This window comes from Canis aureus, chromosome 25, assembly GCF_053574225.1.
Source record: "Canis aureus isolate CA01 chromosome 25, VMU_Caureus_v.1.0, whole genome shotgun sequence".
Lineage (NCBI taxonomy): Eukaryota > Metazoa > Chordata > Mammalia > Carnivora > Canidae > Canis > Canis aureus.
In genome coordinates, this window is record NC_135635.1 from 43,534,843 (window position 1) to 43,562,192 (window position 27,350).

The window sequence follows — 27,350 nt, forward strand, 5'->3', positions numbered from 1 at the left end:
TAGGCCTTTTCCTTCATATGAATTATCATTGCAGCCTCCCAGATCTTCAAGTGTTGTTCTTAATTGGTCCTCTACCGCCAGAGTGTTTAAAAAAGAAGAAAATGGGATCCCTGGGTGGCGCAGCGGTTTGGCGCCTGCCTTTGGCCCAGGGCGCGATCCTGGAGACCCCGGATCGAATCCCACGTCGGGCTCCCGGTGCATGGAGCCTGCTTCTCCCTCTGCCTGTGTCTCTGCCTCTCTCTCTCTCTCTATGTGACTATCATAAATTAAAAAAAAAAAAAAAAAAAGAAGAAAATCAATCTGATGTTAGGTAGTCGTGAATGAGGGAGGGGTTGAGAATAACCCTTTGATGTTTGAATGAAGGATGATACATTAATCTTGACATAGAATGGAAGAAGAGCAATCTAACAAGACAGGCAACAGATGTAGGGAGGAATGTTATATGCGCATTTATTCCTTTGGCAACAACTTTTGAGCATCTGCTATGTGCCAGGCACTCTTCCAGATGCTGGATGTATGACATGAACAACAACAAAGCATACAGCTTACTTTCTAGTGGTGAGGGGATTCAAAACAATAAGAATGGGATCCCTGGGTGGCGCAGCGGTTTAGCGCCTGCCTTTGGCCCAGGGCGTGATCCTGGAGACCCAGGATTGAATCCCACATCGGGCTCCTGGTGCATGGAGCCTGCTTCTCCCTCTGCCTATGTCTCTGCCTCTCTCTCTCTCTGTGTGTGTGTGTGACTATCATAAAAAAAAAAGCTGATAAATATAAATTATTTTAGGTGCCAATAAGACCTTGTAAAAGTAGAGAAGGCAGGGAGTGAAGGGTGGTAAGGGGGGATAGTGTGGCTAGAGAAGGGCTTAAGATTGATGACACTTAAACAGAAGCTATGTTGTAAAAATATAATGACAAATTGCTTAATGAACATCAAACCAGAAGGGATTACTTCCAATAAAGGAAATAGTATTTGTGTTGACCTTGGTAGGAATTTCACGGGTAAAGATTCATGGCAAGGGCCAATCCAGATAAAAGGAAGGATGTGATTCAAAAAGAAAGTCCATGCTACATTCATAAAATAACCAGTTAATTATTATATAATAGAGATAAGTAGAGTTAGCTTGTGTCAGTATTTGAATGCCATATTACTATCTGAACTTACTCTCTACTCTTCAGGAAATCACCAAAAATTTATGAGCAGGAGTGCAACATGTCCAAAAGTGTGCTTTTAAAAAAAGAATCACCTTTTATAGAATGGATTAGAAAAAGAAAAAAACACCAGTTAGAAACCTATTGTAGTAGCCCAAGTGAAAGGTAATGAGACACAGAGTAGAAATAAAAAGGAAGAATATCTTATAGAATATATACTATTTGAGAGCCAGTACGAAGATAAGATCACCATGATTTTGTTTAAAAAAAAAAAAAAAGGATCAAAAGAAAAAAAAATACCGAGTTCATATGTCTGGGAAGATCTCTCTCTCTCTCTCTTTAAAGTGTCTGGGAAGATCTTGACATAATTAACAGAGAAAAATCACAAGGTAGAAAAAAGTAAACTTAGTAGATGTCAAGTTACACCAGTGAGAAGTCCCAGCTTTTCTTTTTTTTTTTTTTTTTTCCCAGCTTTTCCATAGCAGTAGCTGCAGCTCTGAGACTGAAGTGCCTTTCCCCCTACTGGTCTGGAAAATGAGACTGCAATTGAGTTTTGCACTAGTTTAATATGATTAAAGCCAGTTTTTCACATCTTTCAGGAAAAGGAAGTAGTATCTACTAACAAAAATAGTAGCATTTATATACATAATCCTCTGATTGTAGAAATTGAACCACAGGTCCTATCTTGACTGTAGGCCACCAGGTCATTGAAGGAGAAACTCTCTTATAATCTTCACCTTGATACAAGGAACACATAGTAATCTTGCGACCCATTCCATAATTATGCATCGCGTTTCTGCATAATTTTTCGTGAAAACAAAGCAGTTGAGCAAGCTTAAACTGGGGGTGCCCAAAACTAGTGCGTTCTGACCCCGAACACCATACCGCCGGTACTGGGACCGGCTGGATTGCAATCGGTTTACATTCTCCTCCCGGAAGCAGTGTGTGGAAGTAAAACTACATTTCCCGGCGATCTCTGCGCAGTTAGACGCAAAGCAAGGAAAGGCGGGGAATGTGTGAATAGCCTTCTTATTGGTGCGCCGTCCAAAGGGCCATGTAAACTTGTGGGCGATTGGACGGATTCGTGCACGCTCAGTGGCGCCGCGACGCTACCGGATTTAAGTTTTGTTTTTCGGTTGGGGGTTTCTGACTCGGAGGCTTAGTGTGGCGTGAGTATAGAGTTTTGGGTTTAGGGTGCAGGGGTTAGGGAATGGGGCCTTGGACTAAAAACAAAAAACAAACAAACAAAACCCTAATGAGGGAGAAGTCAGTGCGGGTACCGGAAGAAAGAATAGACAAAGTGGAAGGTTTTGGGGTATTGGAGGACCTGGGAGCCGTGGCGATGAGGGAGGCAGCAAACGGGATGAAATGTAAAAAGGAATATAGAATTTGATGGTCCTGGAAATGCGTTCCAGTATTCCCTCATCCCAAGATAGTCCAAGCCCTCAGTTCCCTTATTTGTAGAATTAAGGAATAATAAAAATACTTAGCAAAGTTGTTGTGGGGGTAAATAAAGTGAATGTCAAAGTGCTAATCAAGGTATGCTGTAAGGAGATGTAAGGCTGTATTAAAACAGCAACAACCCTAAACGAAGATATCACAGAGGTAGAGGAATAGAAGAAGCTACCTGAAACCCATTAACTTATCTATAAACAAAGGCATTGTTCTTTTGGGGGATACAGTGATGAATAAAGCCCGTTTATCTGCAGGGAACATACCTATCGTGAGAGAAATGACAGCAACAAAGAACTCTGTTCTTTGTTAACGCCTGTTAACTTTTATTTTTTTTAAGATTTTATTTATTCAGGAGAGACAGAGAGAGAGAGAGGCAGAGACATAGGCAGAGGGAGAAGCAGGCTCCATGCAGGGAGCCCGACGTGGGACTTGATCCCGGGTCTCCAGGATCACGCCCTGGGCCGAAGGCAGGCGCCAAACCTCTGAGCCACCCGGGATGCCCCTGTTATGTTAACTTTTAGAGAATTACATTTGCGGTTCTTTTGCAGTTAGATCATTTTGGTAGATCAATTTGGATGGAAAGAACTCAGCAAAGAGATGAAGGAGGTAGTATTGAGTTTTCAGGTACTGACTGGGTTCCACTAAGTAAAATTATGACAGTGGAGAGAGTTATGTTCTAGCTGAGGGGAAGCTCACCAACAAGGGCATGGAGGCAAGAAATTATCTGCATCTGGGGTTGATTTAGGAGAGTAGAGGGAAATTAGGAGAAGTAGGTTTGGACCTTAGAACTTCATGATGTCTAGGTTTAATTAGATTTAATGCATTAGGCTATTAGGAGCCACTGATGAATTTTATGACTTCTAAGAATATGGTCCATGGGAGATAAGGGGTAGATAGAATAGTTAAGCCCTTGTAGTAGGGTGGGTAAGAAGATATGGAAATCTTGAATTAACATGGTTATTCCCAAATAGAGTATACAGGATTTTCATATGATTGGATGAGGGTCAAGAGAAGGAGTATGGAATGATGAATTTAAATTTTTAAAGTCCGAAAAAAAAAAATAAATTTTTAAAGTCCGCGTTGCTTGGAAGATGCTGAAGTAGCTTTGAAGGGCTAAAAATTAGGTGACTTGAGCGGTGTTTTAAGTTAGACTTTTTTTGAGTTAGATATTTTAAGCTCCAATGGAACATGTAGGTTCTGTAATTGGAAATTCAAGCTAGGATATTGAAAGATGTCATTTATTTGTTCAGTAAGTAGTTATTACTCTGTGCCAGATAGTGTTTTAGATAATAGAGGTACTCGTAAAAGCAGTGGAAATAATAATGTTCCAATGGGTAGAGGAAGTAGGAAAAGTTGAAGACAACTTTTTGAACCAAGAGAGGAAAATTATCAGTAAAAATAATGGTAATCTTCATTTGAACACTTATGTGTCAGAAACTGTGCTCAGGTCTTTTATTCATTATTTCCTTTAACCCTTACACCTACTTATGATATATGCTATTCTCTCCATCTTTTAATAACTGCAGTATAGAGAGGTGAAATATCTTGCCTTTTCACACAGCTAATAAGGGACAGAGGTTTGACTCAAACCCAAGTCTGTTTTGATTTCAGAGCCCAAGCTCTGAACTACAATATTTTTTAAAGTGATCAACACTGTCAAATTAAGCATACAAATCAAGGAGTGACTTGTTGGATGGAGGATGGGAAACCAAGAAAGTAGTTGAATTTATTCATTTGGTTGTCTGCTGACCAACTTCAGTTCAGATGTTGTAGACATTGGGATAGTGGTGAGAATAGCTGCCTTCCAGATGTAGGAGAAGTCAGATTGTGAGACATTAAAAAACTAAATGAGATGTGAATGTAGACTACTTTTTGTAGATGTGCAGTAGTCATAGGAGAGAGGAGTGAGGACAGTCACTACGAGGAAGAAGAGAGGTTACAGGTTGTTTGAAAGGCTCTTTTAAAGTTCCAGAGATATTGTTATTCTGTGGCACCTGGCTGGCTCAATTGATAGAGCATGCAACTTTTTTTTTTAAAGATTTATTCATTTATTTATTAGAGATAGCATGTACGCCAGTGGTGGAAGGGGCGGAGGGAGAGAGAATTTTTAAGCAGGCTGCCTACTAAGCATGGAGTCCAACACAGGGCTCAATCCCAGGACCCCGAGATCATGACCTGAGCTGAAACTGAGAGTCGGCCGCCCAACTGACTGAGCTAGCTAGTGTCCTGAGCATGCAGTTCTTGATCTTGGGGTCTTGAGTTTGAGCCCCACATTGGGCATAGAGGTTACTTAAGAAAACAAACAAAACGACTCAAAAAATTATTTTGAAACAAGTCCCAAGTTACTCTTAAATAGTTTTAGAGCAGTTTAGAACATTCATCTTTAAAATGTCATACTGTACTCATAAAATGAAATGTTACTTGGCCATATAAAGGAATGAAGAACTAATACATAGTATAACATGGATGAACCTTGAAAACATGCTAAGTGAAGGAAACCTGTCATAGCCAGCCATAAAAGACCACATACTGTGAAATATCATTTATATGGAAGTCCAAAATAGGAAGATCTATAGAAATAGAAAAGAGATTGCTTAGGGCTTGGGGGGAGGTGGAGCACAGGGGTGATGGCTAAAGGATATAGGATTTTTTGAAATGATGGAAATGTTCTATAGTTGTAATGGTTGCACATATCTGAATATACTAAAATCTTTGAATTGTACACTTTGAATGAGTTATATGGAATGTGGATTATATCTCAATAAAGCTGTTAAAAAATATTGCCTGTAATCTTACTATACCAACCCAATTTACTATTTTTATTTTCTAGGTTATTTTTTACAAGGGACAAATTTGCCCAATTTGAAGAAGTTTTGTGGAAGGAGGTGAGTTTGAAGGAGAATAATCTTTTTAAAGGAGTGTGAGAAAGAGATGGTATATTTGAAGGGTTGGTCAGCAGAAGAAAGCTAATGGAATGATAGAAGCAGAAACTGATTTTCTAGCTAAATTGGATAGACTGATCAGTCAAAGAAAAAGATATTGAGCAGACTTTCAGATTCATATTGAGGATTTTTTTAAAATTTTTTATTTATTCATGATAGAGAGAGAGAGAGAGAGGCAGAGACACAGGCAGAGGGGGAGAAGCAGGCTCCATGCAGGGAGCCCGACGCGGGACTTGATCCCGGGACTCCAGGATCATGCCCCTGGCCAAAGGCAGGCACTAAACCTCTGAGCCACCCAGGGATCCCCCATATTGAGGATTTTTTTTTTTTTGAGGATTTTTTAAAAAATTGATTGAACATCTACTGAACCAGGCACTATTGTAGTCACTGGGGATATATCAGTGAAAGCAATAGGTTAAAAAAATGCCTGCACTTAGTGAGTTTCCATGTTCCAGCGTGGGGAGTTAATAAATAAATACATCAGAGGGTGATAAAAGCAGAGAAGGTGGGTAAGGGAATGCCAGATGGTCAGGAAAGACTTCATTAAGAAAGTAACACTAGAACCCTCAAGGAGAAGGAGCAAGCCATACATAGATAAATGGGAAAAGAACATCATAAAGTAGAAGTTTGAAATCTGAAGTAAAAGTTTGTCTGGTATGTTTAAGGAACAGCAGAGGCCAATGCTGAAGTGGGAGAGTCTTAGGTGGAGTCACAGAGGTCCTGGGGTAGCTGGATCATGTAGGACCTTGGAAGCCATTTTATTTTATTTTATTTTTTTTATTTTTTATTTTTTAATTTTTTTTTAAATTTATGATAGTCACAGAGAGAGAGAGAGAGGCAGAGACATAGGCAGAGGGAGAAGCAGGCTCCATGCACCGGGAGCCCAACGTGGGACTCGATCCCGGGTCTCCAGGATCGCGCCCTGGGCCAAAGGCAGGCGCCAAACCGCTGCGCCACCCAGGGATCCCCTTGGAAGCCATTTTAAAGACATTGGCTCTCTGACTAAAAAAAAGTCTCAGAGGCTTTTGAGCAGAGGAGTTTTGTGTTTTGACTTAACATTTTATTTTATTTATTTTTTTAAAGATTTTACTTATTTATGAGAGACACAGGGAGAGAGAGAAAGGGGGGCAGAAACACAGGCAGAGGGAGAAGCAGGCTCCATGCAGGGGGCTGGACATGGGACTCGATCCCAGGTCTCCAGAATCATGCCCTGGGCTGAAGGCAGTACTAAACCGCTGAGCCACCTGGGCTACCCTTAACTTAACATTTTAAATAATCCCTCTAGGGGTGCCTGGGTGGCTCATTCGGTTAAGCATCTGCCTTCAACCCCACAGTGGGCTTTCTGCTCAGTGGGGAGCCTTCTTTTCCCTCTCCCCCCTGCTCATGTTCTCTCTTGCTAGCTCTCTCTCAAATAAATAAATACAATCCTTAAATAAATAATCACTGTAACTGCTGGGTGAAGGTAGACTGCAGGGCTTGGACTTGAGATTAGAAGCAAAGAGACCAGTTAAAGAGGCTATCCTAGTCTTCCAAGCAAGATATTATAGTGGGTTGACTAGGGAAGTATTGGCATGAATAATTGTCAGATTCTAGGTATTTTGATGGTAGAGCCAATAGGCTTTGCTCACAGATTGAGTATAGCATGTAAGAAGAGTAAAGTTTCTCCAGTTAAGTTTTTTTGGTCATAAACAACTGGCAAGATTGAGGTAGTAATTACTGGAATGTAGAATTCTGAGAGAACAGGTTTTTGTGGTAGGTATGTATCAGGAACTTGGTTTTGGACTTGTTAAGCTTGAGGGACCTATAAAATATCCAAGTGGAGATATGGAAAGGCAATGAGAGAGGTATGAGTGGAGTGGAGGGCAGGATTAGCACTGGAAATAGGACTTTGAAAACCATTAGAGTGTACGAGATGTTTAATTAAGACTGATACTTTCTTTTTCTTTTTTTTTTTTTTTTAATTTTTATTTATTTATGATAGTTGCACAGAGAGAGAGAGAGGCAGAGACACAGGCAGAGGGAGAAGCAGGCTCCATGCACCGGGAGCCCGACGCGGGATTTGATCCCGGGTCTCCAGGATCGCACCCTGGGCCAAAGGCAGGCGCCAAACCGCTGCGCCACCCAGGGATCCCCTTTATTTTTCTTTTTAAGATTTTTATTAGGGAGAGAGGGAACAAGACTAAGGGGGTGGGGCAGAAGGAGAGGAAGAAGCAGACTCCCTGCTGATCAGGGAGCCTGATGTGAGACTGGATCCCAGGATCGTGACCTGAGCTGAAGGCAGACAGTCAACCACTGAGCCACCTAAGCGTCCCTAACTAAAACAGACACTTTATGCAGTCACCAAGGCAATAAGTATAGATAAAGAGGAGGAAGAACTAGCAGTGACCGAAAATTAATGATCAGTGAGGAAAAAAGAAGAGCAGGAACACGTGGTATCCTAGAAGCCAAATGATGAAAGGTTTCAAGGAGGAGCAGAGGCACTCTCGGATTCTGAGTAGGGGAAATGGTATATAGAATTAACAAGAATGATTTTCTCTTTTCACTCTTGTTCACAAAATTCTTCTCCAAAGGACTGAAGATTACAAACAAACTAAAACCAATTAAAAGAGCATGCTTTTTTTTTTTTTTTAAGAGCATGCTTTTATTTATTTTTTTTTAATTCTTTTTTTTTTTTTTTAATTTTTATTTATTTATGATAGTCACAGAGAGAGAGAGAGAGGCAGAGACACAGGCAGAGGGAGAAGCAGGCTCCATGCACCGGGAGCCCGACGTGGGATTCGATCCCGGGTCTCCAGGATCGCGCCCTGGACCAAAGGCAGGCGCCAAACCGCTGCGCCACCCAGGGATCCCAAGAGCATGCTTTTAATAGTACCTCATCATGCTTAATCTCAGAATGGCTTGACAGCATGCTTGATAAGCCAGCTTTCCCTAAAGCTAATAAACGTTCCCTTCCGTCCCTCCCCCTCTCCTTCCTTGTTTCTCCCCTTCTTCTTTTCTTTCCCCCTTTCCACTTCTCCCCTTCTCACCTATTCCCTCCCTGACTGTGGGGTTATCTTCATGAAAATTTTTGTGATAAGATTATTCAAGTAGAGGCACCCAAGCTCTATGTTAGCAATTGGAATAGAGATTGTAAGTGGACCTTATAAATTATAAAGTTTGTAAGTAATTTTTCCTTTCTCTAAGATGAAACAATAGGTAAAGCACACTAAATAAAGGTAAAATGTCCGTGGCTTTGTATTTAATTTAAATTTAGCATAATTGGCCCTCTACCTTAATCTTCATTTGCTGTCATTTACTTGTTAGAAACTTTTCTTCATCTTCCTCCAGTTTCAGCCAAAGGATTGTAAAATAGTTTTGCCTTGTTGCAGACAACCTTCATGTTAAGGAGGCTTTTCTTTTGTGTGTGCATATCCATCCAAACATCAGATGCCATTAGGGTTTTATATAAAAATAGTAATGATGAATGCCTTATAAAAATTGAAAAGTCATAGATTTTTATGATTTGGAAGTACTGTAAAGAATCCTGCGTTTTAGAGCATCACTTTCTCACCAAAATGTACATCTGGTGATGGTGGAAAGAAAACTAGTCTGTGTATCCTGTACTGTTTTTGTCTGTTCCTGACCCCTCATTCTGAATTTTTGTGTATTTGACAGGTGTGAAAAGGACAGCATGAATTTTACCCCAGTGCGTACCCCTGTCTGCAGAAGGTAAGACATTTGCTTATATTCAAGTTGTTGAAGAATAAAGACGTCTGTTGCCGTTAAGTATGAGTTAGCTTAAGAACTAGAAAGGTTTTATTTTATTTTATTATTTTTAAAGATTTTATTTATTCATGAGAGACACAGAAAGACAGGCAGAGACATCGGCAGAGGGAGAAGCCAGCTCCCTGCGGGGATCCCGATGTGGGACTCAATCCCAGGACCCTGGGATCATGACTTGAGCCAAAGGCAGCTGCTTAACCATTGAGCCACCCAGGCGTCCCACTAGAAAGTTTTTATTTATTTACTTTTTTTAGAAAGGTTTTAGAAGTAGGTTTCCAAACCCTGGACTTGAACTATATTAGATCTCATTTTTCTATTTTTATTATGTGGAATTTAGATTTAAAACTAGGACATAAATCAAGGCAGTGTGGTACTGGCACAAAAACAGACACATAGATCAGTGGAACAGAATAGAGAATCTAGAAGTGGACCCTCAACTTTATGGTCAACTAATATTCGATAAAGGAGGAAAGACTATCCACTGGAAGAAAGACAGTCGCTGCAATAAATGGTGCTGGGAAAATTGGACATCCACATGCAGAAGAATGAAACTAGACCACTCTCTTGCACCAGACACAAAGATAAACTCAAAATGGATGAAAGATCTAAATGTGAGACAAGATTCCATCAAAATCCTAGAGGAGAACACAGGCAACACCCTTTTTGAACTTGGCCACAGTAACTTCTTGCAAGATACATCCACGAAGGCAAAAGAAACAAAAGCAAAAATGAACTATTGGGACTTCATCAAGATAAGAAGCTTTTTTTTTTTTTTTTAAAGATTTTATTTATTCATTCATGAGTACACAGAGAGAGAGAGAGGCAGAGACACAGACAGAGAAGCAGGCCCCACGCAGGGAGCCCGATGTGGGACTTGATCCCGAGTCTCCAGGATCACGCCCTGGGCCAAAGGCAGGCACCAAACCGCTGAGCCACCCAGGGATCCCAAGATAAGAAGCTTCTGCACAGCAAAGGATACAGTCAACAAAACTAAAAGACAACCTACAGAATGGGAGAAGATATTTGCAAATGTCCTATCAGATAAAGGGCTAGTTTCCAAGATCTATAAAGAACTTATTAAACTCAACACCAAAGAAACAAACAATCCACTCATGAAATGGGCAAAAGACATGAACAGAAATCTCACAGAGGAAGACATAGACATGGCCAACATGCACATGAGAAAATGCTCTGCATCCCTTGCCATCAGGGAAATACAAATCAAAACCACAATGAGATACCACCTCACACCAGTAAGAATGGGGAAAATTAACAAGGCAGGAAACAACAAATGTTGGAGAGGATGCGGAGAAAGGGGAACTCTCTTGCACTGTTGGTGGGAATGTGAACTGGTGCAGCCACTCTGGAAAGCTGTGTGGAGGTTCCTTAAAGAGTTAAAAATAGACCTGCCCTACGACCCAGCAATTGCACTGTTGGGGATTTACCCCAAAGATACAGATGCAATGAAACGCCAGGACACCTGCACCCCGATGTTTATAGCAGCAATGTCCACAATAGCCAAACTGTGGAAGGAGCCTCGGTGTCCATCGAAAGATGAATGGATAAGGAAGATGTGGTTTATGTATACAATGGAATATTACTCAGCCACTAGAAATGACAAATACAGAAAAAAAAAATGAAAAAAAATGACAAATACAAAAAAAAAAAAAAAAAGAAATGACAAATACCCACCATTTGCTTCAACGTGGATGGAACTGGAGGGTATGATGCTGAGTGAAGTAAGTCAATCGGAGAAGGACAAACATATGTTCTCATTCATTTGGGGAATATAAATAATAGTGAAAGGGAATAGAAGGGAAGGGAGAAGAAATGGGTAGGAAATATCAGAAAGGGAGACAGAACATAAAGACTCCTAACTCTGGGAAACGAACTAGGGGTGGTGGAAGGGGAGGAGGGTGGGGGTGGGGGTGAATGGGTGATGGGCACTGAGGGGGGCACTTGACGGGATGAGCACTGGGTGTTATTCTGTATGTTGGCAAATTGAACACCAATAAAAAATAAATTTATTATTAAAAAATAATAATAAAACTAGGACATATTAAATGTTAACACCTGAATCCAGGCAGTTTGAGTGGGCCTGGTATAGTGCCTGTGGATCCTGGATTAGAGGAAACAGCCAGCGTGCAAAGAGGGAACTTCTAATTCTACAACCAACTTCCACCACGATGGACACATCCTCATCACCACAACTCTCCCCTGCAAAATATCAGGAGTACTTCTTAGTTCATCTACTGATATATTTTCCACAGTTGTTACAAGGCAACTCCTTTTGAAGATATGAAACATTAGGTAAAAAAGAGCATTTCTGTCAAGAGCTTTTAGTGATGGAGAAAATACTAGGGTTTTTTCCTTCATGCTAGCTGAAAGTAAATTATACTATCTCTGCTATACACACTCATTTATTAAAGGTGCTGAGTGACCATCACCTTTGTTAACTACAGCTCTGGGCTTACAGTAGAAAGTTTCTCCACACTGCTGTCTATTTTGTTGTGTTGTAAATTGAAGGGAGTTTTGTTTACTGACTTGCATTGTTTTAGCTGAAGGCTCTTGTTTGCCAAAAGCGAAACAAACAGAACTTCTTACCTAGCCTTTGATTAGCCTTTGATCTTGTCTAATCTTGGTCTGTGTAATTCAAATGCCTCTCTGATGCTAATGTGATTGCGTGGTAACTAGGCTATATTTTCTAATCCTGAATCTTTGTCGTTTCTTTTCTCAATTATTTTGCCACTTATAATACCTGTTCCTAAAAACAGTTTCATTTGGCAAGTTCAAATCTTAAATAAATGGGAATATCTTCAATATATGTATCTACATACATTTTTCCGTTTGATATTGTTAGGATGACTCATTCATATTTGGGTATCTCTAATCCATAGTTTCTAATGACTTTGAATAAGGTTCCATTTATATGAATATACCACAATTTATCCATTATCCTATTGAGTAGATGGCTGGAAGGTTTACCATTTTTGTTACTACAAGTAATGTTGCTATAAGCATTTTCACATGTCACCTTGTATGTATGTGAATGAGTTTCTCTAGGACAAGAGGAATGCAATCTTACTAGATTCTGCCAATGTACTCTCTGTTGTGTCAAGTTAGACTCCACCAGCAGTTTATAGTGTTCTGCTGTGCGTCTTAATAGTATTAAATTTTGTTATTAAAAAAAATAAAAATAAAAAATAAATTTTGTTATTACCTGGTCTCACTTGGGTAGTAGTTCATTTTTTAAATCTTTTTACTCTCTAACCTCTATTGAATCTAGCTTTAAGCCTTTAATATTTGGAAACCAGTTCATAAAATTATTCACTAACCTGGAACATTAAACTTTGAAGGTTTATGAGCACCTTAATTATATAGCGCTTCAAGAACATAAACTCCTTTTTTATTTGAGAAATTACGATGTTTCATCAGGGCACCTGGGTGGCTCAGCCGGTTAGGCGTCTGCCTTTTTTCAGGGTCCCAGGGTCCTGGGATCAAGTTCCATATTGGACTCCCTGCTCAGCGGGGAATCTACTTTTCCCTCTCCCTCTCCTCCTGTTGTGCTCTCCCTCTCTCTGTCTGTCAAATTAGTAAAATCCTTTAAAAAAATTATAATGCCTCATAAATGTTCGTGTAGTTAAATGAATATATCCTTTCTGATTTCACATAGGCCGACACCTGTTTCCAAACAGGATGTTACCTGTGGCTTTAGTGGTCCTACCAAGTGGAAGAGAATGTCATTCTTGGATTCAGTGGAGTCAACTCCTTTGCCTTCCACGGAAGATCGTCTGGCTGTCCTCTGCCCTTCTCAGGAGCTTCTGGAATATTACCAAAAGAAGATGGCTGAGTGTGAGGCAGAAAATGAAGACCTGTTGAAGAAACTGGAGCTCTATAAAGAAGCTTGTGAAGCACAGGTGAAAGGGATGATGCACTGTACCCTTTTAGGATTCTGATTGAGTCTGTTCATTCCTGAGAGAAGTGCCAGCTCGTATCATAAGCAGATTTTTTTTTTTTTCAAATTTTTTATTTATTTATTTATTTATGATAGTCACAGAGAGAGAGAGAGAGAGAGAGGCAGAGACGCAGGCAGAGGGAGAAGCAGGCTCCATGCACCGGGAGCCTGATGTGGGATTCGATCCCAGGTCTCCAGGATCGCGCCCTGGGCCAAAGGCAGGCGCCAAACCGCTGCGCCACCCAGGGATCCCAAGCAGATTTTTTTTTTAAAGATTTTATTTATTTATTCATGAGAGACACACACACACAGAGGCAAAGACACAGGCAGAGGGAGAAGCAGGCTCCATGCAGGAAGCCCGATGCGGGACCTGATCCCGGGACTCCAGGATCATGCCCTGGGACGAAGGCAGGTGCCAAACCGCCGAGCCACCCAGGGATCCCCCATAAGCAAATATTTTATTTTAAAAATTCTTTTTTAATTCTATTTTATTAATTTTTTATTTTATTATTAATATTATTTTATTCCTTTCTCCTGCAGCCTAGCTCCCTATCCACCCTTTGGGCCCTCACTGGATCAAAATCTCCCCTCAACTACTGTACCTCTTAAATCTTAAACTCTTATGACTTGGTCTCTTTTATACTTCTGGTTCTTTCACCCCTTATACCTGACTTCTTTTAACTTCATTCTTACCTCTGTAGCTCAGATACACAGTTGTTATAAGATACTGATAGTTCAGTTTTTTAAGTGTTGCCTGCCAGCTTCTGATTTCATGTCCTTCCTTTCTAACCCAAACTGCATTGTGCTTCACTTCAGTAACTATACTGCCTCCATGACCCCTTGCTTACTCTTCTGCCCTACTTGTATAGCACACACCCTAACTATAACTTCATCCAGTCCTCCACAGGATTTCTTAACCTTGGCATTACTGACATTTGGGGCTTGGTACTCCTTTATTGTGGAGACTGTCTGTGCACTGTACAATATTTATTTATTTATTTATTTATTTATTTATTTATTTATTTATTTATTTTTATTTATATATGATAGTCACAGAGAGAGAGAGAGAGAGGCAGAGACATAGGCAGAGGGAGAAGCAGGCTCCATGCACAGAGAGCCTGACGTGGGATTCGATCCCGGGTCTCCAGGATCACGCCCTGGGCCAAAGGCAGGCGCCAAACCACTGCGCCACCCAGGGATCCCCACTGTACAATATTTAGTAGCATCCTTGGCCTCCACTCACTAGACACCAGTATCACACCTCTTCCCCATTCGTGATCATCAGAAATGCCTGCAGACGCTGCTTCAATTTCTTCTGGGAGCATAGGCAAAATCACCCCTAGTTAAGAACCATTGTTCTGAAACAGTCACATATCATTACTGAATAAATTCATGTTAAACATGTCCATCTATATCCTTAGTCACCATACAGCAATTTTTCTTACTTGTGCACATCTGTGCCATACCTTCACCCTCCTCCAGCCTGAAAACCCTTCTTAGTCCTCTTCTCTCAGGCATCTTCTTCCTACTTCATAGAAGAAATGCCAGCTATCACTCATGCTCCCTTCCTGCCCATCCATACAAGTCACCAACATCTGTATCCATCGATCCATCATCATTCTTTCTTCCTACTTCAGGGACAATCTCTATTTGTTCAAGCTGCATTGATTTAGCCCTCCCCCATCCCTTTCTCCTCCTCAGAAACCCTGTTTCATCATCTCTTCTGTGTTCTGTTTTTAACTTCTTGCCTCACACTTACCTCTTTGTCCTCAGTATATAAACATACTCAAGTCTTTCCCGACTTAAAAGAAGAAAACACCCTTCTATGGTTGTGCTTTCCCCTCTTAACTACTGTCTTACGTAGATGGCTTTTTTTTCTCAACCACACTTGTAGAATAGTTTGACTTTACCACCCACTCTGTGGCCTCTTTTTTTTTTAATTTTTTTTTTATTTTTATTTATTTATGATAGTCACACAGAGAGGGAGAGAGAGGCAGAGACATAGGCAGAGGGAGAAGCAGGCTCCATGCACCGGGAGCCCGACATGGGACTCGATCCTGGGTCTCCAGGATCGCGCCCTGGGCCAAAGGCAGGCGCCAAACCGCTGCGCCACCCAGGGTTCCCCTCTGTGGCCTCTTGACTGTAGTTTGGTCTCTGTCCTCATTGCTCTACTGAAGCTGCATCTCCTGTGGTCTCTGGAACCTGCTTGTCAAAATGAACTCTTCTCTTTGTGGCCTTTGGACTGTTTGTCACTGTTGATCTTTCTGCAGACTTGTCCTTTGTGGATTTCCATGTCCTTTTCCTTTCTCAGTCAGTGTCTATCTTACCTTTCTGACCATTCTTCTCAGTCTCCATCAACAGCACCCCTTCGAAGCTTAGTCTTAAATAGCAAAGTTCTAGACTCCACCTTATATGGTCTCATTGTGCCTTCTACTACTACATAGGAGATGATGACATTCAAATAACTAACATGGACTCACTTTTCTCTTGATCTCCGTGTTAACCCATCCGTGTCTGAACAACTCTTCCCTTTCCTACCCTACCCACACATAATATGTCTCACTAAAGTATCCCCTCCCTCCTCTTCATCTCTTCAATTTTTCTTTATTCTGTGTCCAATAGTAAATGGTATTGTTGCCTGCAATTCTCCCCAGCCCCTACTTCTAGCACTTGGTGAGTCCTCTTCATTCTGCTTCCTAAATGCCACTTAATCTGTTCCAACAACTTAATCACTGTTCCCTCCACACTGGTTCAAACCTTATTATGTCTCCCCGAACTATTACAGTGTCCTCCTTACCAGTATCCAGCCTTGGCCTCATACGTCCCCATTCTGCCTCTTAACTGTCAATGCCAGTGACACTGTAATACTTGGGGTTACCCAGATACTCAAGGCTCTGATGATTCTGTATTTCTCTCTCTTTCCCGAGAGTACCCACCCTCTACTTGTCTCTAGCAGTTTTCATCTTTCACGTTCCAATTTTTGGGTTGTGTTCTCTGATTTCCCAAAACCTGCAGAGGTTTTACTCCTGCCATACCTTCCCCTCTACCATTTTTCTATGCACACTCTTTCATGAAATAACTATTTCATTTTAATTGTTTGCAGGTCTCTCTCCCCGCACAAAATTCTTCAACTCTATGGGCAGGAATCATTCCTTTTTATCTTTGTTTTTCCAAAATTTTGTAATCCTTATTACATAGAAAGCATTTAAAAAAGAAGTGTGAAAAAAATAAAATAAATAAAATAAAATAAAATAAATAAAATAAAATAAAATAAAATAAAATAAAATAAAATAAAATAAAATAAAATAAAGTGTGGGGCAGCCCCCATGGCGCAGCAGTTTAGCGCCGCCTACAGCCTGGGGTGTGATCTTGGAGACCAGGGATCAAGTCCCACGTCGGGCTCCCTGCATGGAGCCTGTTTCTCCCTCTGCCTCTCTCTCTCTCTCTCTCTCTGTTCTCTCTGTGTCTCTATGAATAAATAAATACAATCTTCAAAAAGAAAATAAATAAAATTTAAAAAATAAAAAAGAAGTGTGACTAGAAGAGGTAAATCATATGGCGTTACAGGGTTCTGTAATTTATAAAAAGAAAATACAAGAACTTTTATGTTATATGCAAACATCACACTCACTCTGTAGCTTTATTTTTTTTTTCACCCTGTAGCTTTAAACTCAAGTCTGTACACAACCTGTTGTTGTCATTTGAATTCTGTGTTGGTGAAACCATTCGCTTTGTAATATTTCTGCATGAACTGATTCACCGTATCCAATATGAGATCCTACTGTGAAGCGCAATATCTTTTCAACTACTTTTTCTTCCCGTCCCACCTCCTCCAGCATAAACTAGAATGGGATTTGCAGCAGAGGGAAGAAGAGATTGCTGAATTGCAGAAAGCTCTAAGTGATATACAGGTCTGCCTCTTCCAGGAACGGGAACATGTTTTACGCCTCTACTCAGAAAATGACCGACTGAGAATCAGGTACCAAGTGGGAGAAGGGAAATATTGGTTATATTTCTAAATTAAACTAAACAAGATACATTTCTCTGTGGCCCTTCTTTTAGGTTGTGTTCCCCAGGAAGCAGACTCTGAGATGGTTGCAAGGATGGTTATTAGTAGGAAGACTCTTCAGGAATAACATCTATGAGCAGATTTGAACTGTGATTCCATGATAGCAGAGGTTTCAGCCAACCCCACAGGGAGCTCTGAGGCCAGGATAGCCATTCAGAAGCAAAACGGTTGACCATTTGTGCCCTACAATGATCACTCAGTGGATGTAGGCTGTCACCAGAGAGGGGATGTAATCTTGAGAGAGACAAGCCCCCTTCAGCCTAGGGCAATTCCTGGAGGACTCAGCTCTTGGGTGGTGGGTGTCTTGGTCCTGAAGGTGGCATCTGAGCAGTATTCTACAACATCCACTACTACATTTTTTTTTATTGTGGTAAAATATACTTAACATAGGGATCCCTGAGTGGCGCAGCGGTTTAGCGCCTGCCTTTGGCCCAGGGCGCGATCCTGGAGACCTGGGATCGAATCCCACGTCGGGCTCTCGGTGCATGGAGCCTGCTTCTCCCTCTGCCTGTGTCTTTGCCTCTCTCTCTCTCTGTGTCTCTCATGAATAAATAAATAAAATCTTTAAAAAAAAAAATCTGCTTATGATACGAGCTGGCACTTCTCTCAGGAATGAACAAGTCCCTGCATTCAATTCTTTTGTTTATATACCCAGAAGTGGAATGCTGAATCAAATACTAAATCTGTGTTTAATATTTTTGAGGAATTACCTTGCTGTTTTTGATAGTGACTGCACCATTTTACATTCCCACCAGAAGTACACAAGAGTTTCAGTTTATTATCCATACCAACATTTGTTTTGTCTTTTGATTTTATTTATTATTATTATTTTTTAAAGACTCTATTTATTTATTCATGAGAAAACAAAGAGAGAGAGAGGCAGAGACACAGGCAGAGGGAGAAGTAGGCTCCATGCAGGGAGCCCGATGTGGGACTGGATCCTGGGACCCTGATATCATGCCCTGTGCCGAAGGCAGATGCTCAACTGCTGAGCCACCCAGGCACCCTGTTTTCTTTTTAATAACAACTATCCTAATGGGTGTGAAATAGTATCTCATTGTTTTGATTTGTCTTCCCTACTGATAAGTGATATTGAGCATTTTCTCATATGCTTATTAGCTTTTGTGTGTCTTCTCTAGAGAAATGTCTAAGCCCTTTGCTCATGTTTGAATTGGGTTCTTTGATTTTTACTGTTGTGTAGCTTTAAGAGGTCTTCTGGATTTAATCCCATATTAGGTAAGTGGTTTGTAATGTTTTCTTCCATTCAGAGTGTTGCTGTTTTACACTGTTGATAATCCTTTTGATGCACAAGTTTTTTATTTTCTTAAGGTTCAATTAATATATTTTTCTTTTTGTTGTTTCTGCTTTTGGTGTCATATTCAAAAAATCCTTACCAAATCCAATATCACTATAGTTTTTTTTTTTTTAAGAGAGCGCTGGTGAGTGGATGGGGAGGTGGTGCAGAGAGAGATGGAGAGAGGGAATTTTTAGCAGTCTCCACACCCAATATAGAGCCCAACACAGGGCTCCATCCTACAACCCAGAGATCATGACCTGAGCTGAAATTAAGAGTCAGATGCTCAAACGATGAACCATCCAGGTGTTTTCTTCTAAAAGTTTTATAGTTTTAGCTTTTATAGGTAGGTCTTTGATCCATTTTAAGATAACTTTTGTATATTGTGTTAGTTGTTTTGTATATTGTCCATCTTCATTCTTTTGCATGTTGGATATCCAGTTTTCCCAGCATGATTTGTTGAAAAGACTTTTTTTTCTCCATTGAAAGTTGAAAGTCATTTGACCATACATGTGGGACTTATTTCTGGGCTGTGTATTCAATTCTACCAGTCTATAGGTCTGTCATTATGTCAGTACCACACTGTTTAGATTATAGTTAACTTTGTAGTAAGTTTCGAAATTAAGATGTGTGGGTCTTCTGGGGCACCTGGCTAGCTCAGTTGATTAAGTGTCTGCCTTCAGCTCAGGTCATGATCCCAGGATCCTGGGATCGAGCCCTGTATCAGGCTCCTTGCTCAGCAGGGACCCTGCTTCTCACTCAGCCTCTGCCTGCCACTCCTCCTGCTTGTGCTTTGTGTCAAACAAATAAAATCTTTAAAAAAAAAAAAAAAAAGTGAGAGATGTGTGGATCTTCCAATTGTGTTCTTTTTCAAGATCATCTTAACTATTTTGAGTTCCCTGAGATTCCATATGAATTTTAGGATGGATTTTTCTATTTCTGCAAAAAATGTCATTGAGATTTAATGGGAGTTGCCCTGAATCTATAGATTGCTTTGAGTAATACTGACATCTTAATATCAAGTCTTCCAATCCATGTACACAGCATTTCTCCCCATTTATTTTTGTGTTAAATACTTTCAGCGGTGTTTTTAGTATACAAGTATTTCACTTCTTTGGTTAATTCCTAAGTATTTTATTCTTTTTGTTGCTATTGTAAAGCAAATTATTGTCTTAATTTCCTTTTCAGATTGTTCATCAGTAATGTATACAAATGCAACTGATTTTTGCTTGAAGAATTTTGTATTTTGCTACTTTGCTGAATTCTCTTATATCAGTGGGGTTTTTTTTTAAAGATTTTATTTATTTATTTATTTATTTATTTATTTATTTATTTATGAGAGACACACAGAGAGAGGCAGAGATATAGGCAGAGGGAGAAGCAGGCTCCCTGTGGGGAGTCTGATGTGGGACTTGATCCCAGGAGTCTGGAATCATGACCTGAGCCGAAAGCAGAACTCAACCACTGAGCCACCTAGCATCCCTCTTATATCAGTTCTAATAGAATTTCTTTGGTTTGTTTGGTTTGGCTTTTGTTCTTTTTGTGGAACCCTTAGGTTTTCTACATACAAGGTCACATCATCTGTAAACAAAGATAATTTTACTTCTCTTTCCCTTTGGATGTCTTTTCCTTTTTCTTGCCTGCTGGCTCTGGTTATTTCCTTTTCTCCAGTGTATAATTACTTAAATAAATGGCCATACATCTTTTGGGGAAAGACTAGGGGACTCATTATCATGTATACTTGTTGTGGTGTCACCTAGTCTTACCTCCTGGGGATCCAGCTTCTCTGTCAGGTAATGGTCTTAAAACTGGCTGAGATGCAGAAAATGGGTCAGAGATTGTAGTTTTGTATAGGGAGCTGCCCTCAGCCTCCCTTCATTTTTTATTTATTTTATTTTAATTAATTAATTAATTAACTCATTCATTCATTCATTCACTTTAAGTAGGCTCCACATCTGGCGTGGAGTCCAGTGTAGGGCTTGAACTCACAACTCTGAGATCACGACCTGGGCTGAGATCAACAGTTGGATGCTTAACCAACTGAGCCACTCAGGCACCTCATTTTTTATTTATTTTAATTGTTTAAACTATACCCTGTTAACCACTCATCTGTCTTGTTCCTAAGAACAAACACTATGTTCTTTTTTTTCTTTTTGAGTTTTTATTTATTTATTTAGAGAGCACAAGCAAGGGGTGGGGCATAGGGAGAAAGAGGAGGGACTCTCCAGCTGACTCTGTGCTGAGCACAGAGCCCAGTGTGGGGCTGGATCCAATGACCGTGAGATAATGACCTGAACCTAAATCAAGAGTTGGATGCTCAACTGGCTAAGCCACCCAGGTGCTCCAAGAACATTATGTTCTATAAACTGTCTCCATATCACAGCCTCTGAAATCTCATTTTAGAGTTTGCTTCCTTGGTCCTTTTCTGATACCAACTATCTTAGGTTGGTTTCCCTGGAAAACAGACTCTGCAATGGAGATTTGCTTGCAGGAAATTTATTGGAGAGTGCTCTTAGGAATAACCACCCATGAAGGAATAAGGGAAGTCTGATTGGGCAGAAGTTGAATTATAGTATAATTAATAACAAAAGACCTCAGCCATTGCCACAGGGAGCCCTGAAACTGGGATGTCCTTTCAGAAATATCCTGAATTGAAGCAAGGGAATTGGACTTTTCTACTCTCTCATTAGCCAGGCACTGGGTGCAGCCTGTCCATTGGGTATATAGTCAGTTAAGGCAGTCCCTCTTGACTGAGGACAATTCTGGAGAGAGATTCAGCTGTGAGCCATCAGCTTGCAACATTACTGGCAATTGAAGGAATGAACCCATCAGTGCTAAAAAGGAGAATCTGAGCAGTGTACCCCAGCATCCACTATAATTCTCTTTTAGAACCAACTAAGAAATTATTTTCTGGTCCCTTCTCTCTGAATTCCTGAATATAAATACATGATGTTTCAGAAATTAGAGCTAAGGTCTAAGTAAATCTTACTCAATTTTAATTTGGTGTTGCTATTGTCTTAAAAATAAATCAGAAAGGAGGTCCTTTAAACAGAAAATTTTACTTCCTCTAAATACAATGTGTGTTTTCTATGAGAATTGCAGGGAGCTAGAAGACAAGAAAAAGATACAGAATCTCTTGGCTCTTGTGGGCACAACAGACACTGGAGAAGTGACCTATTTTTATAAGGAACCTCCAAACAAAGTAAGTAATCTTTGGTATAGCATGGTAAGCCTGACTTTATTTATAAGACACAGGCTGGGGTCCATAATAAGAGCAATTTTAGTACTTGCTAAAGAAGATAGAAGGAGAATTAGCTGTCATAATCTCTAAGTCTTCAAAGCATTTTTGCATTTTCTATAATTATGAAGAGCTTTGTGCTTCTCCCCTACCCCCCCAAATAAACCTTGGAAAGTGGCATCATTTACCCCATTTCACTGTTTGGAAACCTTACAGCATAAAGGAGTAGATGTTTTGGGTGAGATTAGAGAAGAAAGCAGGATCATACTTAGTGTGGGAGCAAGTTGCAATACTCAGGTTTCTTATTTAATCTTAGTTTATGCTGATGACAAAAGTAATATATGGCATTTATTAAGAACAGCTCTCAGAAATCTGTCATGTAAAAGTGGAAGTATCTTTTATTCCAGAGATAAAACTTTTTCCATTCATATAGAGATATTTATGTATATATAGTTTTTCCACTTTTACACTTCAATAAACTGCCTCAGTGACCTCTTTTATACATATCTACATATGCATGCTTTTGTGTTTCTGTTATTTTCCTAAGGGCCCTTGTCCAAGATTCCCCCCCTTTGTTTTAGCAGATATTACTAAATAACTCTGAAATTTAATTTATTTTTATTTTTATTTATTTATGATAGTCACACAGAGAGAGAGAGGGAGGCAGAGACATAGGCAGAGGGAGAAGCAGGCTCCATGCACTGGGAGCCCGACGTGGGACTCGATCCGGGGTCTCCAGGATCGCGCCCTGGGCCAAAGGCAGGCGCCAAACCGCTGTGCCACCCAGGAATTCCCTGAAATTTAGTTTTTTAGTTTATATTACCAGCACTGAGTTTTATCCAGTTTGTTACTTAATCCACTTTGGTATCTAACATGCATAACATCCATATAGGATTATGGCAATTTTGACCAATTTTTTTTTTTTGGTTTTTTTTTCCAATTTGATTTATAAAAAGTATTTTGATCTACAGAAGTAAAGCTAAAAAAGTAAAATATGACATTTATAGGAAAACTAATTCTATACTTTCTGTTTTTTTTTTTTTTTTTTTTGCTTCTTTAGGTCAGCATTCTCTCAAAGACTAACCAGGCTGTGGGTATATGTGAACAGAATGAATTTTCCTCAGCTTTCAGAACAGGTATCAGTCATACTGTTATAAATTCTCATTGACATAGAATTCAAAAACACAGTATATATTATTAGATTTTTTTCCTACTATGTAGTGATAATGAATGTTCATAATGATGCCTCTGGTGATTTAAGATCTCACTGAGCTTTTTTCCTTTAACCTTCCTATATTTTACTAAAGGAGAAAAAATATGTAATGAACATGTTTACAGGTGATAAGTCATAAAACAGATTTGGACAACTTCTGGGAATCACAGAATGTTAATTAGCTTCTAATCCTCCATCTCTCCCCTTTTCTCTTTTTTTAACAGAAATCCCAATTTTATTTCTGTCATTTTTTAGAAAATTGACATTTGATTGTAATTGACATATAGCATTATATTTAAGTATACAATATAAGGATTTAATATTTGTATATGTTATGAAATGATCACAATAAACCTAGATGACATTCATCACCACACATGGTAACAGATTTGCTCTTCTTGTGATGAGAACTTTCAAGATCTATTCTCTTAATATGAGCTTCTTGAAACATCCTAGGAATTTTGTTCAGTGTAATTTTAGTGTTGCTTATTTTTAAAATAATCTTATCTTTTGAAAATTGGGTGATCTGTCATAACCAAATGTTTAGACTTACTTTTCCTTATTCCTTACCTTTTCTGGTTAAATAAGATTTTACAAAGAAAATAGACACAGCTCCAAAGGAAAATTTAATGTAGTCTCTAGAAAAATGAGTATTATTATCCAGGAGACATCCTAGCAGAGTTCCTTTAGAGAAATTCCCATTCTTTTTTTTTTTTTTAAAGATTTATTTATTTATGCATGAGAGATACAGAGAGAGAGAGGCAGAGACACAGGCAGAGGGAGAAGCAGGCTCCATGGAGGGAGCCCCATGTGGAACTCGATCCCATGACTATGGGATCACGCCCTGAACCAAAGGCATGCTCAACCGCTGAGCCACCCAGGCATCCCTAGAGAAATTCCCATCTGAAAAAGTATTACTATAGGAGTGCCTGGGTGGCTCAGTCAATTAGGTGGCTGCTTTCATTCAAGTCATGATGTCAGCTTTCATCAGGCTCCCTGCTGACCAGGGAGCCTGCTTCTCCCTTTCCCCCTGTAACTCCCTTTGCTTGTGTTCCCTCTCTCTCTCTCTCTCAAATACATAAAATCTTAAAAAAAAAAAAAAAAGTATTACAATAATCATCATATGCTTTCCTTTATCTTCTTTTCCTTCTCTTCTGGGTGGATGAAACCAGACTCCTCTGCAAAGGTATGCTGAAGCTTGAATAGCCGAAAGAAAAACTAAGTAAAGGTGTTGATTAATTTTTGTTTTCTGGGGACACCTGAGTGGCTCAGCGGCTGAGCGTCTGCCTTTGGCTCAGGGTGTGATCCCCGAGTCCTGCATCGGGCTCCCTGCCTGGAGCCTGCTTTTCCCTCTGTCTAAGTCTCTCTGTGTCTCTCTTGAATAAATAAATAATATCTTTTAAATAATAATAATTTTTGTTTTCTATTTTAGATTCTAAAGTAAGCAAAAGAAAACCAGTAATGAGAGAGAAGGTAGAAAGTTCTGAGCAATACCAGAGAGACGTACAAACACTTATCCTACAGGTAAAACAGACCAGAAGAGTTTCTGTCCACAAGTTTAGCTTTGTGTAACATACCATTGTTATCATAAAAGTATCTCCTTGCACACATATCATACCTAGGCATCAAGTGATTAAGAAAATTTAGGTTCCTAATTTCTAAGAGTTTATATTTTAAAACCATTATTCTCCATTCAGCCATTCTAGAAGTCCTCTTCTGAACTTTCTGTTCGTTTGGTTTGTATGCTAAACGGTTTGCAACAAAACTATCATACAGTAAGAATTCCTTTTGTGTTTGGCCTAGGGAAGACACAGAGAGTTTAATTGTCTCTGCTGATAGATTGACCTGTGGGGATAGATCCATTTATTTAGCACATGTATTCTAAAGTCATGAATCATCCTTTTACCACTTGGTAATTGTGTATCACATGCAACCATGATTTTTCATCTAGTTGCACTCAAGTTACTGTCTTTGCTGGGGCGCAAGAGGAGTCCGTCGCTCCAAATGATAATTTCTACCTTTGGCCAGTATCTCCGTTTAGAGTCATGACAGCCAGAATCAAAGAAGGAAATTACATGATACTGATTTTGCTCCACTTTTTAAGTTAAAGAATGAAGACAAAAGTCATACTATTTTTTTGCAACTAGGGTCTGTTAGAAGGGAGATGGTCCTAAAAATCTCAAGAGGAAGATGGTGGAAAGTGAGAATCTTAGGGCAGAGGAAACTGGATTTTCTAGCTTTTTGTTAGTGCTACAGGTACTTTGTTTAGTGTGGACAGAGCTTGCTCCTGTGTAGCCTAACCCCATTTATAAGACATTACATAAAAAGAAATATATTTAAGATTTTTCTTCTATTTGTTTTGCTGCTGTTCTTTTGTTTGTGGATTTTTTTGTTTTGCTTTTCTTAAAGTTTTCTAGAAACAGGCTCGCTTTTTGAGGTTAAGAAGTAAGTGGAAGCAGGACAAAAGTGGATACCTTTTTTTGACCTGTCTAGGTGGAAGCACTGCAGGCTCAGCTGGAAGAGCAGACCAAGCTTTCTAGAGAACAAGTGGAAGGGCTCATGGAGGATAGACGGATTCGCATTGAGGAAATACAAGTTCATCACCAGAGGAATCAGGACAAAATCAAAGAGCTTACCAAAAAGTGAGTGTTCAAGAAAGCTGTACCTGACAGATTTGTAAATTCTTCCAAGGGGCTTAAAAGTTAACAGTCCTGTACTTTAGCAGCATAGGGAACTGAAAGGGAATTGAGAAAATTGTCTTCATCAAACACCCATGCCTCTACATAGGTGGGTGTCCAGGCTTCTCTAGGAGTGCTGTTGATTCTTTTCTTGAAGAATTGGCAAGTATCCCACATGCATTTAACCCACTTTAGAGTTTCAGCTTGATCTTAGACATTAAGAAACGTTCTCTTAAAAAAAAAAAAGAAAAAAAGAAACGTTCTCTTATCTGCTGACATGTTATCTGACTCAATATTGCAGGGACCTTTTCTTTTGTGTGGTCCTTCACAAATGTGGGGAAAACAGCTACATACCTATACCAAAACCACAAGCTCTCTGTCCTTGCTATGTTTATTCCTCACCTGCCCGCCTTTCCCCACTTTACCACAGTCTCATTTCATCCCCACTGTTTACTAGGTCTGCCCTTTCTCAGGTCATCACTGACTTCTTAATTTCCATGACCAGTTATCTCTTTATAGTCCTCAGTGTAACTAGTATCATTCTGCATATTTGGTACCTCTGATCACCCTTTCTTTGAAATTAATTTCCTCCAATTTTTTTTAAAGATTTTATTTATTTATTCATAGAAACACAGAGAGAGAATGAGAGGCAGAGACACAGGCAGAGAGAGAAGCAGGCTCCATGCAGAGAGCCCGATGTGGGACTTGATCCAGGGTCTCAGGATCACGCCCCGGGCTGCAGGCGGCACTAAACTGCTGCACCACCGGGGCTGCCCAATTTCCTCTGATTTTTGTAACACCTGTCTTGATTCTTCTACCCTTCTGACCCTCCTCAGCTTTTTGTGTGGTTCCAGTGGCCAGACTGCTGTACAGAGCTCTTTATTTATTTTTTATTTTTTATTTTTTTTAATTTATTTTATCTATTTATGATAGTCACAGAGAGAGAGAGAGTCAGAGATACAGGCAGAGGGAGAAGCAGGCTCCATGCACCAGAAGCCCGACGTGGGATTCGATCCCGGGTCTCCAGGATCGCGCCCTGGGCCAAAGGCAGGCGCTTAACCACTGCGCCACCCAGGGATCCCTGGAGCTCTTTAATTGAATATGTTCAAACACCTCCCATTTACCATGTCTGAAACCGAGCTGCTTTTCTTTCCCAAGAAACACTGCCTTGTTCCTACTACTTCATTCTTTTTTTTTTTCATTTAGTTTAATGATATTACATCCATCCCACTTCCCAGTCTTGAAACCTAATGATTATCTTCAATTCCCCACTCTTATTCCTGAATTCCAAGCCCTATCGAGTATGAGCCTGAGAAGCCTCTCCAATCTGTTCTCTCCCTCTCATTCTTTTCACATGGATTCAAGCTATTCTATTCTTTTTTTTTTAAGATTATAAGATTTTATTTTATTTTTTTAATTTTTATTTATTTATGATAGAGAGAGAGAGAGAGAGAGAGAGAGAGAGAGGCAGAGACACAGGCTGAGGGAGAAGCAGGCTCCATGCACTGGGAGCCCGATGTGGGATTCGATCCCAGGTCTCCAGGATCACGCCCTGGGCCAAAGGCAGGCGCCAAACCGCTGCGCCACCCAGGGAT

General features: G+C 39.9%; 1 protein-coding gene across 2 annotated transcripts in view; it reads left to right on the top strand.

The window, feature by feature from the left end:
- The first annotated feature begins 2,236 nt into the window (after nucleotides 1–2,236).
- Nucleotides 2,237–27,350, top strand: part of CCDC77 (coiled-coil domain containing 77) — a 32,515-nt gene continuing 7,401 nt past the window's right edge. Inside the window, exons 1-9 of one of the 2 annotated variants that reach the window (XM_077871552.1) lie at nucleotides 2,237–2,318; nucleotides 5,435–5,489; nucleotides 9,201–9,254; nucleotides 12,982–13,225; nucleotides 17,100–17,242; nucleotides 21,729–21,828; nucleotides 22,925–23,000; nucleotides 24,510–24,601; nucleotides 25,571–25,719. In XM_077871552.1, coding sequence (XP_077727678.1) covers nucleotides 9,217–9,254; nucleotides 12,982–13,225; nucleotides 17,100–17,242; nucleotides 21,729–21,828; nucleotides 22,925–23,000; nucleotides 24,510–24,601; nucleotides 25,571–25,719 — 842 coding nt within the window. In that variant the 5' untranslated portion in view covers nucleotides 2,237–2,318; nucleotides 5,435–5,489; nucleotides 9,201–9,216. Of the gene's footprint in view, nucleotides 2,319–3,191; nucleotides 3,211–5,434; nucleotides 5,490–9,200; nucleotides 9,255–12,981; nucleotides 13,226–17,099; nucleotides 17,243–21,728; nucleotides 21,829–22,924; nucleotides 23,001–24,509; nucleotides 24,602–25,570; nucleotides 25,720–27,350 lie in introns of those variants that run through there. The other variant, XM_077871551.1, reaches the window with a different exon arrangement.